The sequence below is a fragment of the Microtus oregoni genome, unplaced genomic scaffold (assembly GCF_018167655.1).
Source record: "Microtus oregoni isolate MIOR12 unplaced genomic scaffold, Mior012 000002F_ref0000024, whole genome shotgun sequence".
Taxonomy (NCBI): Eukaryota; Metazoa; Chordata; class Mammalia; order Rodentia; family Cricetidae; genus Microtus; species Microtus oregoni.
Genome location: NW_024543061.1, coordinates 33,375,670 through 33,388,286, shown reverse-complemented (window position 1 = coordinate 33,388,286; position 12,617 = coordinate 33,375,670). Strand labels below are relative to the sequence as shown.

The window sequence follows — 12,617 nt, the reverse complement described above, 5'->3', positions numbered from 1 at the left end:
GGCAGCTGGGAAACGAAAGCACAGCCTCCAGTTACACTACCATGCTGAGAATCCATCCCACACCTTCATGTTTCTCATTCCCTGTTACTTAAGTTGTCTTACTTAGGCCCTGGGGTGGGGGCTCCTAGGAAGAACAAGGTAAATGTGCCCTACCAGGTATGTAAAAAGCAGGGGACACACTAACTATTATGCATATCACGCCCTCGGAGCTAGCTGTTGGTAGTCACTGGATACCATTCTTACACAGCTGATGTTGATGCTGTTTCTGTTTGCCTTGCAGTGCGGAGGGCAGATTAAGGGTGGGGACATTGCTGTGTTCGCATCACGTGCTGGCCACGGCATCTGCTGGCATCCACCCTGCTTTATATGCACCGTCTGCAACGAGCTTTTGGTTGACTTGATCTACTTTTACCAAGATGGGAAGATCTACTGTGGTAGGCACCATGCTGAGTGCCTGAAGCCGCGCTGTGCAGCCTGTGATGAGGTCAGAGCCCCATCCGTGTGGGAAGAGTTTAACTTTCCTGGTATATCCATGGAAAGTAGAAATGGCACCTTCCGTGTCATGATGTCTGTTTCTCTCTGTCTGCATCTCTCTCTCCTCACCCCCCCCCCCCATAGACTATTTCCAGTATTCTTACCTGCCCCACGATCCCTCTGTTGTATTACACATACACATGACCTTTGGCTTCCCATATGGGGAAACAACCTTAGCTGACTCTACCCTCTTATGTTAACCCTTTCCAGAGAGAACCATCACCCATATCCCAATCATGGTGGACCTGGCATCTGGCGTATGACCCATAACACTCAGCATGGTGGATTCCTGGTCTCCCGTGTAAGAACAGGGTGAAGAACCACATACTACAACCATCAAAGTCCTCAAATGCCATGCAGCTAACTTACAGTTAAATATATAGACACTCACACATAAATAAATAAAAATATAAAGGAACTATTGAGCAACTTTAGATTCCAGCTAAAAACCTAGAAAGTCCTCATCAGAAATAGAACTCCATTTCTAGAAAATTCTCTGGAACAATTGATTAGTGAGAGGAAGAAAATGGATGATGGTGTTTGATTTTTTTTTTTCCCTACAAACGTTTTGGAGATCAGTGGGTAACTGTCTGGATGTTTCCACCCCTGGCACCATAGGTGTTTGAAAGCATTGTGGTAAGACATCGGAATGTCTACCTGCCAGCTCCACCAGGACAAGGCCAGTTGTCCATTCAAACTGCCTAAGGGCTTCAGTTTTTCTAGAGACCTGGTGGGCCTTCGCTAATGTGAATTCTGATAGTAAAGTTGAGGCGCTCGACTCCCTGGCCCTTGTTAAAAAAGTGAACACAGGTCAAACTCTGGGACTCTAGGCAGCCCCTTCGCCTTCTGCCTCAAGTGCACAAGTGCACACCACGAAGTTGAACAAGCACCACTGCTGCCTGATCGCAAATCATGTTCACAACCATGAACAGTCAGCACCCTCCATCCACCCGATGCTCTTCTCCTCTTAACCCCATCGCCCAGCCCTGTCCCTGTCTGGATTCACGAGTGCTAGCATCTCATATACATCAAATCTTCTCACATTTCCTTCTGCCTCTGGCTTCTTCCACCTAGTGTGATGGTTTCAAAGTCAATTTCTGGTGTAGTAAATATTAGCACCTCATCCCTCTCCGTGGCTGAGCACGAATTGCATTACTCTCTATGAACAGTTTTATGCACATATCACATTTGGCTTTGCCATTTAGTAACTAGTGTGCATTTGTTTCTGCTGTTAACCGTGATGAACAATGTCACTGATGTGTGCATTTCTAGATGCACATAAATTTTAACATTTGAATGTTTTTTTATGGTAATTCTAAGCCTAAATTTTGAAGGAAGGCAAAGCTATCTGCTAAAGCAGCTGTCCCACCTTCCATTCTTATTGCCGAGGTAAGATAATTCCAGCTCCTACGCCTGCAATTGTATTGTTTTTTATTATACCCAACCTAACAGGTATAAAATAAGGCCACAGTTATATTTTAATGTATAATTATCTAGCCATTCATAATGTTGAGTACCTTATAAATATTTTTGTCTATTATAGTAATAGACAAATAATAATAATTTGTTTATTCTAATAAACAAATATTTTGTTAATTTTGGGAGGAAGAACTATGGGTTGTCAGCCTTTGCTCATTTTTCACAGTCAGATGAATTTTTTTCTACTTGTGAGGGTTGCTCATATGATCTGGACATAAGTCCATTGTCGGGTGCATGGTTCACAGAGATGGTCTCCCATTCACTTCATATTTTTCCTTTCTTACTGATATTCTTCAAAGCATGAAGGTGTTTATTTTGATGAAGTCCACATGATCTATTGTTTACAGATTGTTATACACATTTGTGTTGCCATGACTGTGAAACCATTACCCAGACCAAGGTCAAGAAGATTTACAGCTTTCGTTTCTTTGAAGGCCTTCATCACTTTTCCTGTTAGCTCACTGATCCCCCTTGAGTTACTTTTTGTTTATGGTGGGAGGGAGGGATTCAACTGATGGTTTTCCGTGAGATTTCTAGTTGTCCCAGCCCTATGTGTTAGAGTCTATTTTACCATAGTTGATCTTAGCACCAACTTTGACAACCAAATTGATTCACGGACTCTTAATTCAGAGAGTGCATCTATATGTTAGTTTTTATGACAGCACCACACTAAACTGATTATTGTAGCATCATAATAATTTTGAAATATATGCTTCTAAGTTTCAAACAACTCTGATGGGTCAAAACATGAAATACTTCTCAGGACCAGGAAAGTATTAGACATGAAGGTGACCAATTCTGAGGCACGGGGAAGAGTTAAGAACCACGGGCACCTGGCCACGTGGCCTCTCGTCTGGAAGCAGCAGTCACTTTTCTTAGCTGAGGATTATTATCATACTAAATGCATTCCAAGCATTGCCCAATTTGCTGTTTTCAAGAAGAAAAAGAGGAGAGTTCCAAGGATTCATATGACATTCCCCATTTTAGAAAACCCTGTGCCTCAGCCAAATGAAGCTGGTGTGTGGAAGCTATTCTTCCCAAGGGACACCATTCGCTTTCCACCAAAATGTGTCAGTGTAGTGAATTGTGCTTCAGGTATGAGCTGGTATGTGTGGGGTTGTCAGCTTAGAGGTCACCCCTGCTTTCTCATCTCCATAGTCTGGGGCTCTGTACCTCTCTCCGCTGTGTCGTCACCGTGAGCCCCTGACACTGACCAGTGACTTTCCTGTCCCCAGATCATCTTTGCAGACGAGTGCACGGAAGCTGAGGGGCGGCACTGGCACATGCGACATTTCTGCTGCTTTGAGTGCGAGACTGTGCTGGGGGGCCAGCGCTACATCATGAAGGAAGGGAGGCCCTACTGCTGCCATTGCTTTGAGTCCCTGTACGCAGAATACTGTGACACCTGTGCCCAGCATATAGGTAAGGCCATGTTTGGCACTCGGCTTGATCCTTCTGAGATGAGCTCCACCTTGTGTCTGACACAGTTAGAATCCCTTTGGTTATAAATAATAATAATAATAATAAAAAACCAACTCCTGCCAGCTTCAGTGAAAGGAAGTTTTTGGATCATTTTACCAGAAAAGCCAAAGAGTATTTGGCCTCAGGTAGAGGTAAATGAAGGGTTAAAAATAATGCCTGTTGTTTTGTTTTTCTCTGTGTCAGTTCAGTTTGCCTTCTCTTGGCATCTTTTAGGAGCAAATGATGTTCACAGGGTGGTTGAAATGTTGTTCTGGTTATACATAGTCTTTATGTTCTTAAGAGGAGGAAGGAATTGACACACCAGTTTCCTGTTAGTTCCTCTGGATGGGACCTTATCAGTCATGACTTGACCCTCCATCTCCCTTCAAGTAGGACTTTGTGGTGTACTTTTCCACTCTCAGGAAAAAGTGTGAAGTCCCAAAGGGAAAATGTGGGGGACATGGACATAACCCTCCACAACATTTTAGACAAAATCAGGAATGGGCAGAGGGAAGAATGGGGTGGGGTCTTTTGGTAATGAGGGATGGCCACTGGCTTCCAGCAAGTCTGCCTTCTAGAGACTCACCAACAGTGAACCTAGGCAAAGGCAGAGCAAAATGAACAGTTTGCAAACTGTGTGTCCCCAGTTCACGGCAGATTGAAGGAGGTGAGAATCCTTCCCATTCGTTCAGCCCTTCAGCAGGTCAGCTTCATCAGATGGGCTTTTGCCTTGCCTTTTCTGGTGCCTTGGGAATGGACAGCACTGTTTAAGAAATGGTGGCAATGGACAAATATTTATGGCCTTTCTGTGGTCACGAAACTCCAAGAAGCCTGTTTGGAAGCTGCCAATATCATACCTGCAGTGAGGAGATGTGGAGACTCCCCTCTCATGGCTCCATTTTTTTTTTAATTTATTTATTTATTAAGGATTTCTGCCTCGTCCCCACAACCATTTTGCTCTACTTCACTTTTGTAAGGATTCAAAGGAAGCAGCCTTTTCCCTGGGGTTCATCAGAAATGAGAGCTCTCACAGTGCCTTCTAGACTTAGGTGATGGCAAGACCCTTTCCCCAAAGTGCCCTCCCCTCTCACCAAATGCCACCTTGACCAGGTGCCCAGAAACCGTTCTGTTTCTAGGATTGTCACATTCAGACATGCTGATATATGTGTGTGTGTGTGTGTGTGTGTGTGTGTGTGTGTGTGTATGTGTGTGCGCGCGCTTTTAATTAGGAAGTAGGGATCTAAGCTGTGAGACAGGGAAGTGGGTGGGGCCATCACAGAGACTGTGGTGTGTTGTATTGACTCCAGGCTGTGAATGGGTGGGTTTCAGTGCTTACCCAGGTGGGAAAGACGGAGCATTAGACACTTAACCCACAACATCGACACCATCTTCTGACAGCTTTTCTGTGTCCTTTCCCTTCCCACAGAGGCCAAAAGCCTAGCCACAAATGGCTACTTAAGCGTTTTCTCCCAGAAGCTGGGAGAGAAAACTCTGTTTATGACTGTCTTGTGTGTACCTCAAACGGCCCCTCAGTCTTCCGTCTTCCTTCGGCTGTCCACAGCTTTTATTGGCATCCTCCTTTCCTCTCGAACCCATAAAAGGCACCCGTCTGCATTTTACTAGAAAAGGTGACTGCTGTGGTCTGCAGTCTGTCTGCTGCAATAGTTAAGTTGCTGTCCCTGATTTTTTTTTACATTCTGCAAAATGTCATATTCCTAGGACAGCGAGATCCTGCTGTGTGTATCATGTGTACCCCAGCCATCAATGCCACACCTCAGCCCATACTGTACAAATATTCCATATTTATGCAGCTGTTCAGAGCAGATCCTACCTCAGGCAGCCGTTACCAAGGCAACAGGACTCTTGCTTGTGCATAGCAGAGTAAACAGTCTTATAAACAGATGAGGCCGTGGTGGCAGCAGATGCATGCTCCTTTAGAGAGGGCTTAGAGGGCTTTGAGGGGGGATTTTTTTTTTAAGGCATGCTTAGATGTTGAACACAGAGCCCTTTTCCAGATGTTTGGAGTTCAGGAGCAGTTCAGAGGGCCATCTGACATCAGTGGTGTTTATCAGAGGCAATGTTCAGCTGCCTGCCTGGCTGCTTCATAATTTGCCGCCCCTGCACTCCCTCCCTCCCCACCCTGTCCTGTGAGCCCCCATTCCAGAACCTCCTCTAACACCTCTGAGCCCACTCCCATGCTCCCATGCAGTGTGGTGGTGGACAGGGCAGGGGACCTGACCTTCCAAGTTCTTGGTGGAGCATGGGCAAGGACACAGCTGTGGGATACCACACTAAGTAACTGCATGTCACCAATGATCCCGGGCAGCTGAAGATACCAAAATGAGCTCTCAACACAGAGAAGAAAATCTGCAGAGGAGGAAAGAGAAGTCATCTGGGGGTTTGTTTCTGGATAGCATCTAGGCAGTGGCCCTCTGCAAAGAGAGAACTAGGCTTTCAGACCTAATAAAACCAAAGGAAAGACAGTTTCAGTGGCTAGCAGGCTGAGAGGAAGCATTCACAACAGGCTAGTCTCATCTCTGTGCCTCTGCTGGGGAAAGCAAGGCCTAGAGTTGAAATAGGCCTTGACCCACACTGATGGAAAGCACAGAATTAAGATTCAAACTCAGCAGATGGGCATCAGCAGTTTCACAGCCCCCGGAAGTGGCGGAGCTGGGCTGACCCAACTCTCAGCATGTTTTCCTACATCCCTTTATAGTCCGTTGCTTCCCCCTTAGGCCTGGGCAGAAGCATTAACTGGAGCCCCAGCATAGAGATATCTATTCCCAGCCCCATCCCAGCTTTCCATCCTCAGTCTCCCTGGGAATGCTGGCGGTCATGGGGGTAGAGTTAGGTACACAGTGCCCTTCTCAAATGGGGTTGCCATGTAACAGCTCTTGTCCTCATGGAGTTTCCCTCTTATTGTCCATAGGGATTAGTGCCTACATGAAGAGACACTTCCTTCCCCCAGTTTGGGGAACATCTAGTGGAGAAGAATCTGCCTCCTTCACACCTGTCTCTGAACTCTAGTAACACGAGAGTCAGCAGGGGTAGAACCTGCTAGGAATACTGCTTCCTACAGCGCTCTGGTCCCAGCAATCAGTTCCCTCCCAGTTCTTCGTTTATCCCTCTCTAGAAAGGAGTGTGGATGTCACACTTTGAAAATCCAGGCCATGAAACTCTGGCCACTAAAAATAGAGGTTTGTTTTAGTGCTGTGGGGATACCTTTATCATCACGCACTTCAGTTTTATGAGATCGGTTCCTGCCCACAGGAATCCCAAGGGTCGATATTCTAATAGGCTGTCCCCTGGGCAGGGACTCCAACTGCCTGCTTATTGCCTGTTATAGCTCTCTTAGAAGCAGCCCCAGGTATCCCTCTCACTGCCCTGTTGCTGGTTATGAGCCATCCCTAGACCAGAATCCAGGACAAGAAGATACTGTTAACTACTAACCAAGGTTTGTTCCAAGGGTGGTTTCAGTGCCCTAAGCTAATGGCTTGGCCCAGAGATGGCATCCCCAAGGGAAGCACCCTCTTTCCATCAAAAGAGGCCAGAGGAACTAGTAAGAAGCAAGAGAAGGATTGAAGGGATGTGGGAGGTTTCCTACGCACAGGACTATGACAGCCGAGTTCTGCCATGAAGGAACTGTGCTTCCTCTTTTCCTGATGACACTGGGTACAGATTGTGTGCCAACAGGATGACATTTTTTGTAAACATACCCATGTTTTTTCCTTATCAAGAGTAAGCAGGATTTCCCCCACTGAGAGTTGGAGCCCACTCCTCCCTCCCCACTTCTTGCCTTTCCACTGACTTAGTCTGTTCAGAACCACAGGGTGGGCAGTTTCTAAACAGTGCAAACATTCCTCACAGCTCTGAAGGATGTGAAGGCCATGGTCAAAGACCTGACAGATTTGGTGTCTGGGAAGGTCCACTTTTAGGCTAAGAGCTGGTATCTCATTATGTCACCATATGAGGGGATGAACAAGTTCCCTTGGGTCTCTTTTGCAAGGATATCGATTCATTCATCTGGACAGAACCTTCATGATTGAATTAACTCTCAGAAGATCCTACTTCCTAATAGTAGCATGAGTGGGTATTAGGAATTGAACATGGAGTTTGAAGAAGAAACAGATACACTATAGTATCCAACAAGCAGCTACTGTAACTGCCCTATGTCTGATGACGAGTAGTGATATAGTTCATCTATCCATTCACTATAAGCAGTGATACAGTTCATCTATCCATTCACTATAAGCAGTGATACAGTTCATCTATCCATCCACTGTAAGTAGTGATACAGTTCATCTCTCCATCTGCTATAAGTAGGAAGAACTATTACATAGGTCCTGGAGGCCCCATGGAGACTTCTGACCCCGTCTCCATACAGCACCTCTTTCCGTGAAAGAGATATATAATAAACCTGTACACAATGGTGTGATAGAAAGGAGTATTGACACTATACGGAAAAGTCAAGAAGAAGCCAGGGCTACTATTGGCAGTGGACAAGAAGGCTCTTGAGAAGCAGGTTCCTGAGTAGAGTAAAGAAGACAGGACTGTTATGGCTTTTCAGAGCAAGACTTCTGAGTACAGATCTGGTCTCTGATGCCTAATTAATTTTATTACCTTAGGCAAGCCATTAACCTTGTGTCTGCATTTCCTCATCTGGAAAACAGAAACCCTGGTAGAAACTCAGCTCAAACAATCAAGTGCTTTATCGGACTAGTACTGTCCCAGATTGACTATCCCTTAAGTGGCAGAATTGGTTCAACCTATAGAGTCATGCATGTCTATAATGAGGTACTTGAAGGCTAGGATACAAGTCTAAACATGGAACTCATTTATATTTCCTATATAGCTTATGCATATAATCTCAAGATACTTTTATGTGACATCTTAAATACTTTTATGTATGAAGCAATTTTATTATACAGAATTTTCTGCTAGCGGCATCTTGTTGACACCAAAATTTTGGCTTTTGAAGCATTTTGAGTTTGGATTTTTCGATTAAGGATGCTCAACTTCTGTTGCTATTTGGAGAAAATGTTTCTCTGTCAGAATTCATGGCTAAGCTGTTCTGATCTACATTTTCCATGCTGCTACCAAGGGAAGTTAAGAAGTCAGCTGACTAGTAGAATAAGTTCTAACTTATTCTACTGGATAAGGATGTGGGCACTGATTGCATGGGGCCTGATCATAGAGCAAGTGATGTAGTTTTTTGTTTGTTTTGCTTTGTTTTGGTGTTGTTTCATGTGGTGTTGTAGTGCTTGGTACAGCTCCTCAGCCTCCTTTCTGTCTCTTGCTTCCCAGGAATTGACCAAGGTCAAATGACCTATGACGGCCAACACTGGCATGCTACCGAGACCTGTTTCTGCTGTGCTCACTGTAAGAAGTCCCTCCTGGGGCGACCGTTCCTCCCAAAGCAGGGCCAGATATTCTGCTCACGGGCCTGCAGTGCCGGGGAGGACCCCAATGGCTCTGACTCATCTGATTCGGCCTTCCAGAATGCCAGAGCCAAGGAGTCTCGCCGCAGTGCCAAAATTGGCAAGAACAAAGGCAAAACAGAGGAGGCCATGCTGAGCCAGCACAGCCAGCTGCAGGTGAGTTCTAACCGGCTCTCAGCTGATGTGGACCCCCTGTCCGTGCAGATGGATCTCCTCAGCCTATCCAGTCAGACACCTAGCCTCAACCGGGACCCTATTTGGAGGAGCCGGGATGAGCCCTTCCATTATGGGAATAAGATGGAACAGAACCAATCCCAGAGTCCTCTGCAGCTCCTCAGCCAGTGCAACATCAGAACTTCCTATGGCCCAGGAGGGCAGGCAGCAGGAGCCCAGCCTGACGTGTGGGCCAAGCACTTCAGCAACCCCAAGAGAAGCTCATCAATGGCCATGAAGGGGCATGGTGGCAGCTTTATCAAGGAATGTCGTGAGGACTATTACCCAGGGAGACTGATGTCCCAGGAGAGCTACAGCGATATGTCCAGCCAAAGCTTTAGTGAAACCCGAGGCAGCATCCCAGTTCCCAAGTACGAGGAGGAGGAAGAGGAAGAAGAAGGTGGCATATCAACGCAGCAATGCCGGCCCCGTCGTCCACTCAGTTCCCTGAAATACACAGAGGACATGACACCCACAGAACAGACTCCTCGTGGGTCTATGGAATCACTGGCCCTGTCAAATGCAACAGGTAGGTTGGTCCTGGGCACTACAGTGGTTTTCTGTACAATGCCCTCTTCCAGATGGATGGTGAGGAAGGTTGACTTCTGTCTTTAATGTCTCTAATAGAGAAGAAGCCTGAGTTCAAAGTCTGGATGCTTATGGCACATGATGAGGTTTAGGGGTGGGCAAATGCTCTTGGTAGAAGGAGAGGAGCCAAGTCAGAAATGATGCCTTCTCTGGGTTTGCTGGGTGGGGCTCTGGAGATTGTGTGGCATTTCTTCTGGTGACATTCAGACTGCTGTGCATCCTACCACGCCCACCCCTCATTGCCTTTGGACTACTTGAGAGTAGCATTGTTTGTGTATGTGGGGGGAATATAGCAAGGTTGTAGGGGTGGCCAGGGGTAAGGCTTCGGAATGTTGGCCAGCAGCATTCATGAGGAAGAATAGCTGTAATGTGGTGGTGTTTACCACATGCTTGGGATGCAAGTGCCCCAGCCTGGTGTTGCTTGAGGAGCCCAGTCCCAGGGGTTTTCTGAACCCCTGTATCTCAAAGATACACAAATAAAATGTAATATATAAATATTGTGTATATAATATGTATATGAAATACAGAGAAATATGCAGATGAAGAGGAAAGCTGACTAAAAGGGACAGGATGGAGGCAGACCATCCGAGGATACTGTCTCCAACAGTTTTCCAGCTGGCTATAGAGATCAGACAGTTGCCTACAATGACCGTGGCTTTGCTGTACATTCTGTGTGCTTCTCTTATTGATCAGGGTATGCAAGCTGGCCAGAGGGCTGTGTCAGACTCAACCAGTGAGTCATTTGTCGGGAGTGTTTCAGTCAGGCTCAGCACAGCCACGTGTTAGTCTGCACCTGGATAAGAATGATCTAGGGTGTACTTGGTGTACTAGTGTTTCTGTCTCTCTAACAGCGGAGAATCGGAGTCACGGGTGTACCTTCCTACCTGGTCCCACAGTCAGCGACATGTCTGGGGTCTACACCCTTTTGTCATTGCGGCATAGAGACATCTCCTTGTAGGCCATGGGTGAGGCATGCTCGCACTGTGAATAGAGAAGGTAAACTCTGGTAGCTCCGTCTGCTGGGCTCAGCAGCTGCTCAGCCCCTGCTGCCAGTTATCATAAACAGGAATATTTCAGCTAATGCATACAGTTCTTACCACATGCCAACCATTGTTCTGGGCACAACGCAAATATTAGCCATTAATTAAGTTGTCACAACACTACAAGGAAAACATCATCATTCTTATTTCTGAGCTGTAAAATCAGAACCACAAAGTTTGAGCATTATTCAGTTTTTTAAAATTAATTAAATCTGCCCTTTGACAACTTCATGTATGTGTATAGCATATTCTGATTACTCTCCTGCCCCAACCTCTCATCTCCCTCTCAGGCCTGTTCTCTTCCCCTCCTCCCAATGGGTCCCTTTTTCATGTCCATGTCGTTTTGTTTTGTTTTGTTTTGTTTTGTTTTGGGACCCACTGAGTTTTAACCAGAGGTTTTCTGAGTGACTGTGACCATGAGCATGGAACTACCCACGGGAGCTTGGAGGATACACATCCAAAGATAATGACTCCCCACCCTCCCAGAGCCCTCAGTAGCCAATAGTTCAGCAGGAAGGAGTAGGGCCTGCATGACCCCTCCTGTCCAGGCTTGGCTATTGACCCCAGTGTTCCAGGGATGAACAAGGAGGTGCCCCATTGACTCCAGAGCCACGCTTTCTGTTAACCCAGCAGCTGCTGCCATCATATGCCCCCACTTGATTAGATCTTTCAGAGCAGTTAAAAACACAGACTTTTAAAGACATGGAATCCATTTGAACCCTCTCCATGACAAACAAAAGCCTGAGTCGTAGGATGTCTATACAATGAGTTTTACCTTGTCTCTCTCCTCAGAAGCTTTTACTAACTGTGTTCCCGCTTGTCCCAGAAGACAAAGCTAGGCTGTTCTTACGCCCCTGTTTCAGATGATGGAAAAAATGAGACTTGGGTGAATAAGCACCTTCCCTGACATTGTAGAAATAAGCAATTGGTGCGGCGAGGACTTCCCGGGAACACTCATGTGCTATAATCGTAAGAGGAGAGTAGGTAAATATGCTCTTCAGCCTCTGAAGCTGGTTCAGGCAAGACCACGTGCCCTAGAACCACTGGGACATGTGGTGAGATGTGTGCTCCTCAGCCTTCTCCCCAGCGCCTCTGCAGCACAGCTCACCAGAGGCAGAGCCCAGGCATCTGTGTTTGCTAGCTCCTCCTTGCTCTTCCTATGTGTATTGCTGTCTTAAAACATGTTCTGGGTTTGTCTATTTTGACCAGAACATTAGGGGATCTTATGAGGAAATCGGGGGCATCAAGTGGGAGTCTGAGGAAGGCCAAGAAAGCACACACAGTCTCCAGTTCTAAGGGAGAGATGGGGGGTGTTTACCCTGTAGTTCTCAGAGGATCGTCAGCGGACACTCCCTCTGCCTCTGATTTCTGAAAGGAAGCATGGAGCCATGTGTAAGGAGGCTGAGAAAAAAAAAGGACTCCGGAGATCAGCACTGTCCGATATGGTAACTAGCAACCATGTGTAACTATTAAAATTAGATTAATTAAGATTAAATGTAATGAATGTCACCGATCATTGGTCTATAGGTAAGATATAGTGCTATATCAGTCAGGGTTCTCTAAAGGAACAGAATTGATATAAAAACATTCATGCATACATACATACGTACGTACGTACGTACTGGGAGGTTGTACAGGGAGGTATTAAACTAGCTTACAGGATGTATGTGGTTCAGGAAGTCTAACAATGGCTGTATCACACACAGTCAAGAGGCCGAGAAACCAGGAGTTGTTCAGTTCACAAGGCTGGATGTCTGAGTGGCCCCAGTCTACTGCTGAAGGCCTGGGGGATTCCTGGAAAGCTGCGGGTCTACAGTCTGTATTAGAATCCCAAAGAAACTGGTCCTCACACCGGCAAAGGAAT

At 46.2% G+C, this 12,617-nt stretch overlaps 1 protein-coding gene across 4 annotated transcripts in view; it reads left to right on the top strand.

Moving 5' to 3' along the window:
• The window catches only part of Prickle2 (prickle planar cell polarity protein 2), a 350,803-nt gene that overhangs the window by 303,573 nt on the left and 34,613 nt on the right, over positions 1–12,617 (top strand). For all 4 annotated transcript variants that reach the window (XM_041632600.1, XM_041632591.1, XM_041632608.1 and 1 more), the window contains 3 exons: positions 281–484; positions 3,249–3,435; positions 8,779–9,654. In XM_041632600.1, coding sequence (XP_041488534.1) covers positions 281–484; positions 3,249–3,435; positions 8,779–9,654 — 1,267 coding nt within the window. The remainder of the gene's footprint in view (positions 1–280; positions 485–3,248; positions 3,436–8,778; positions 9,655–12,617) is intronic.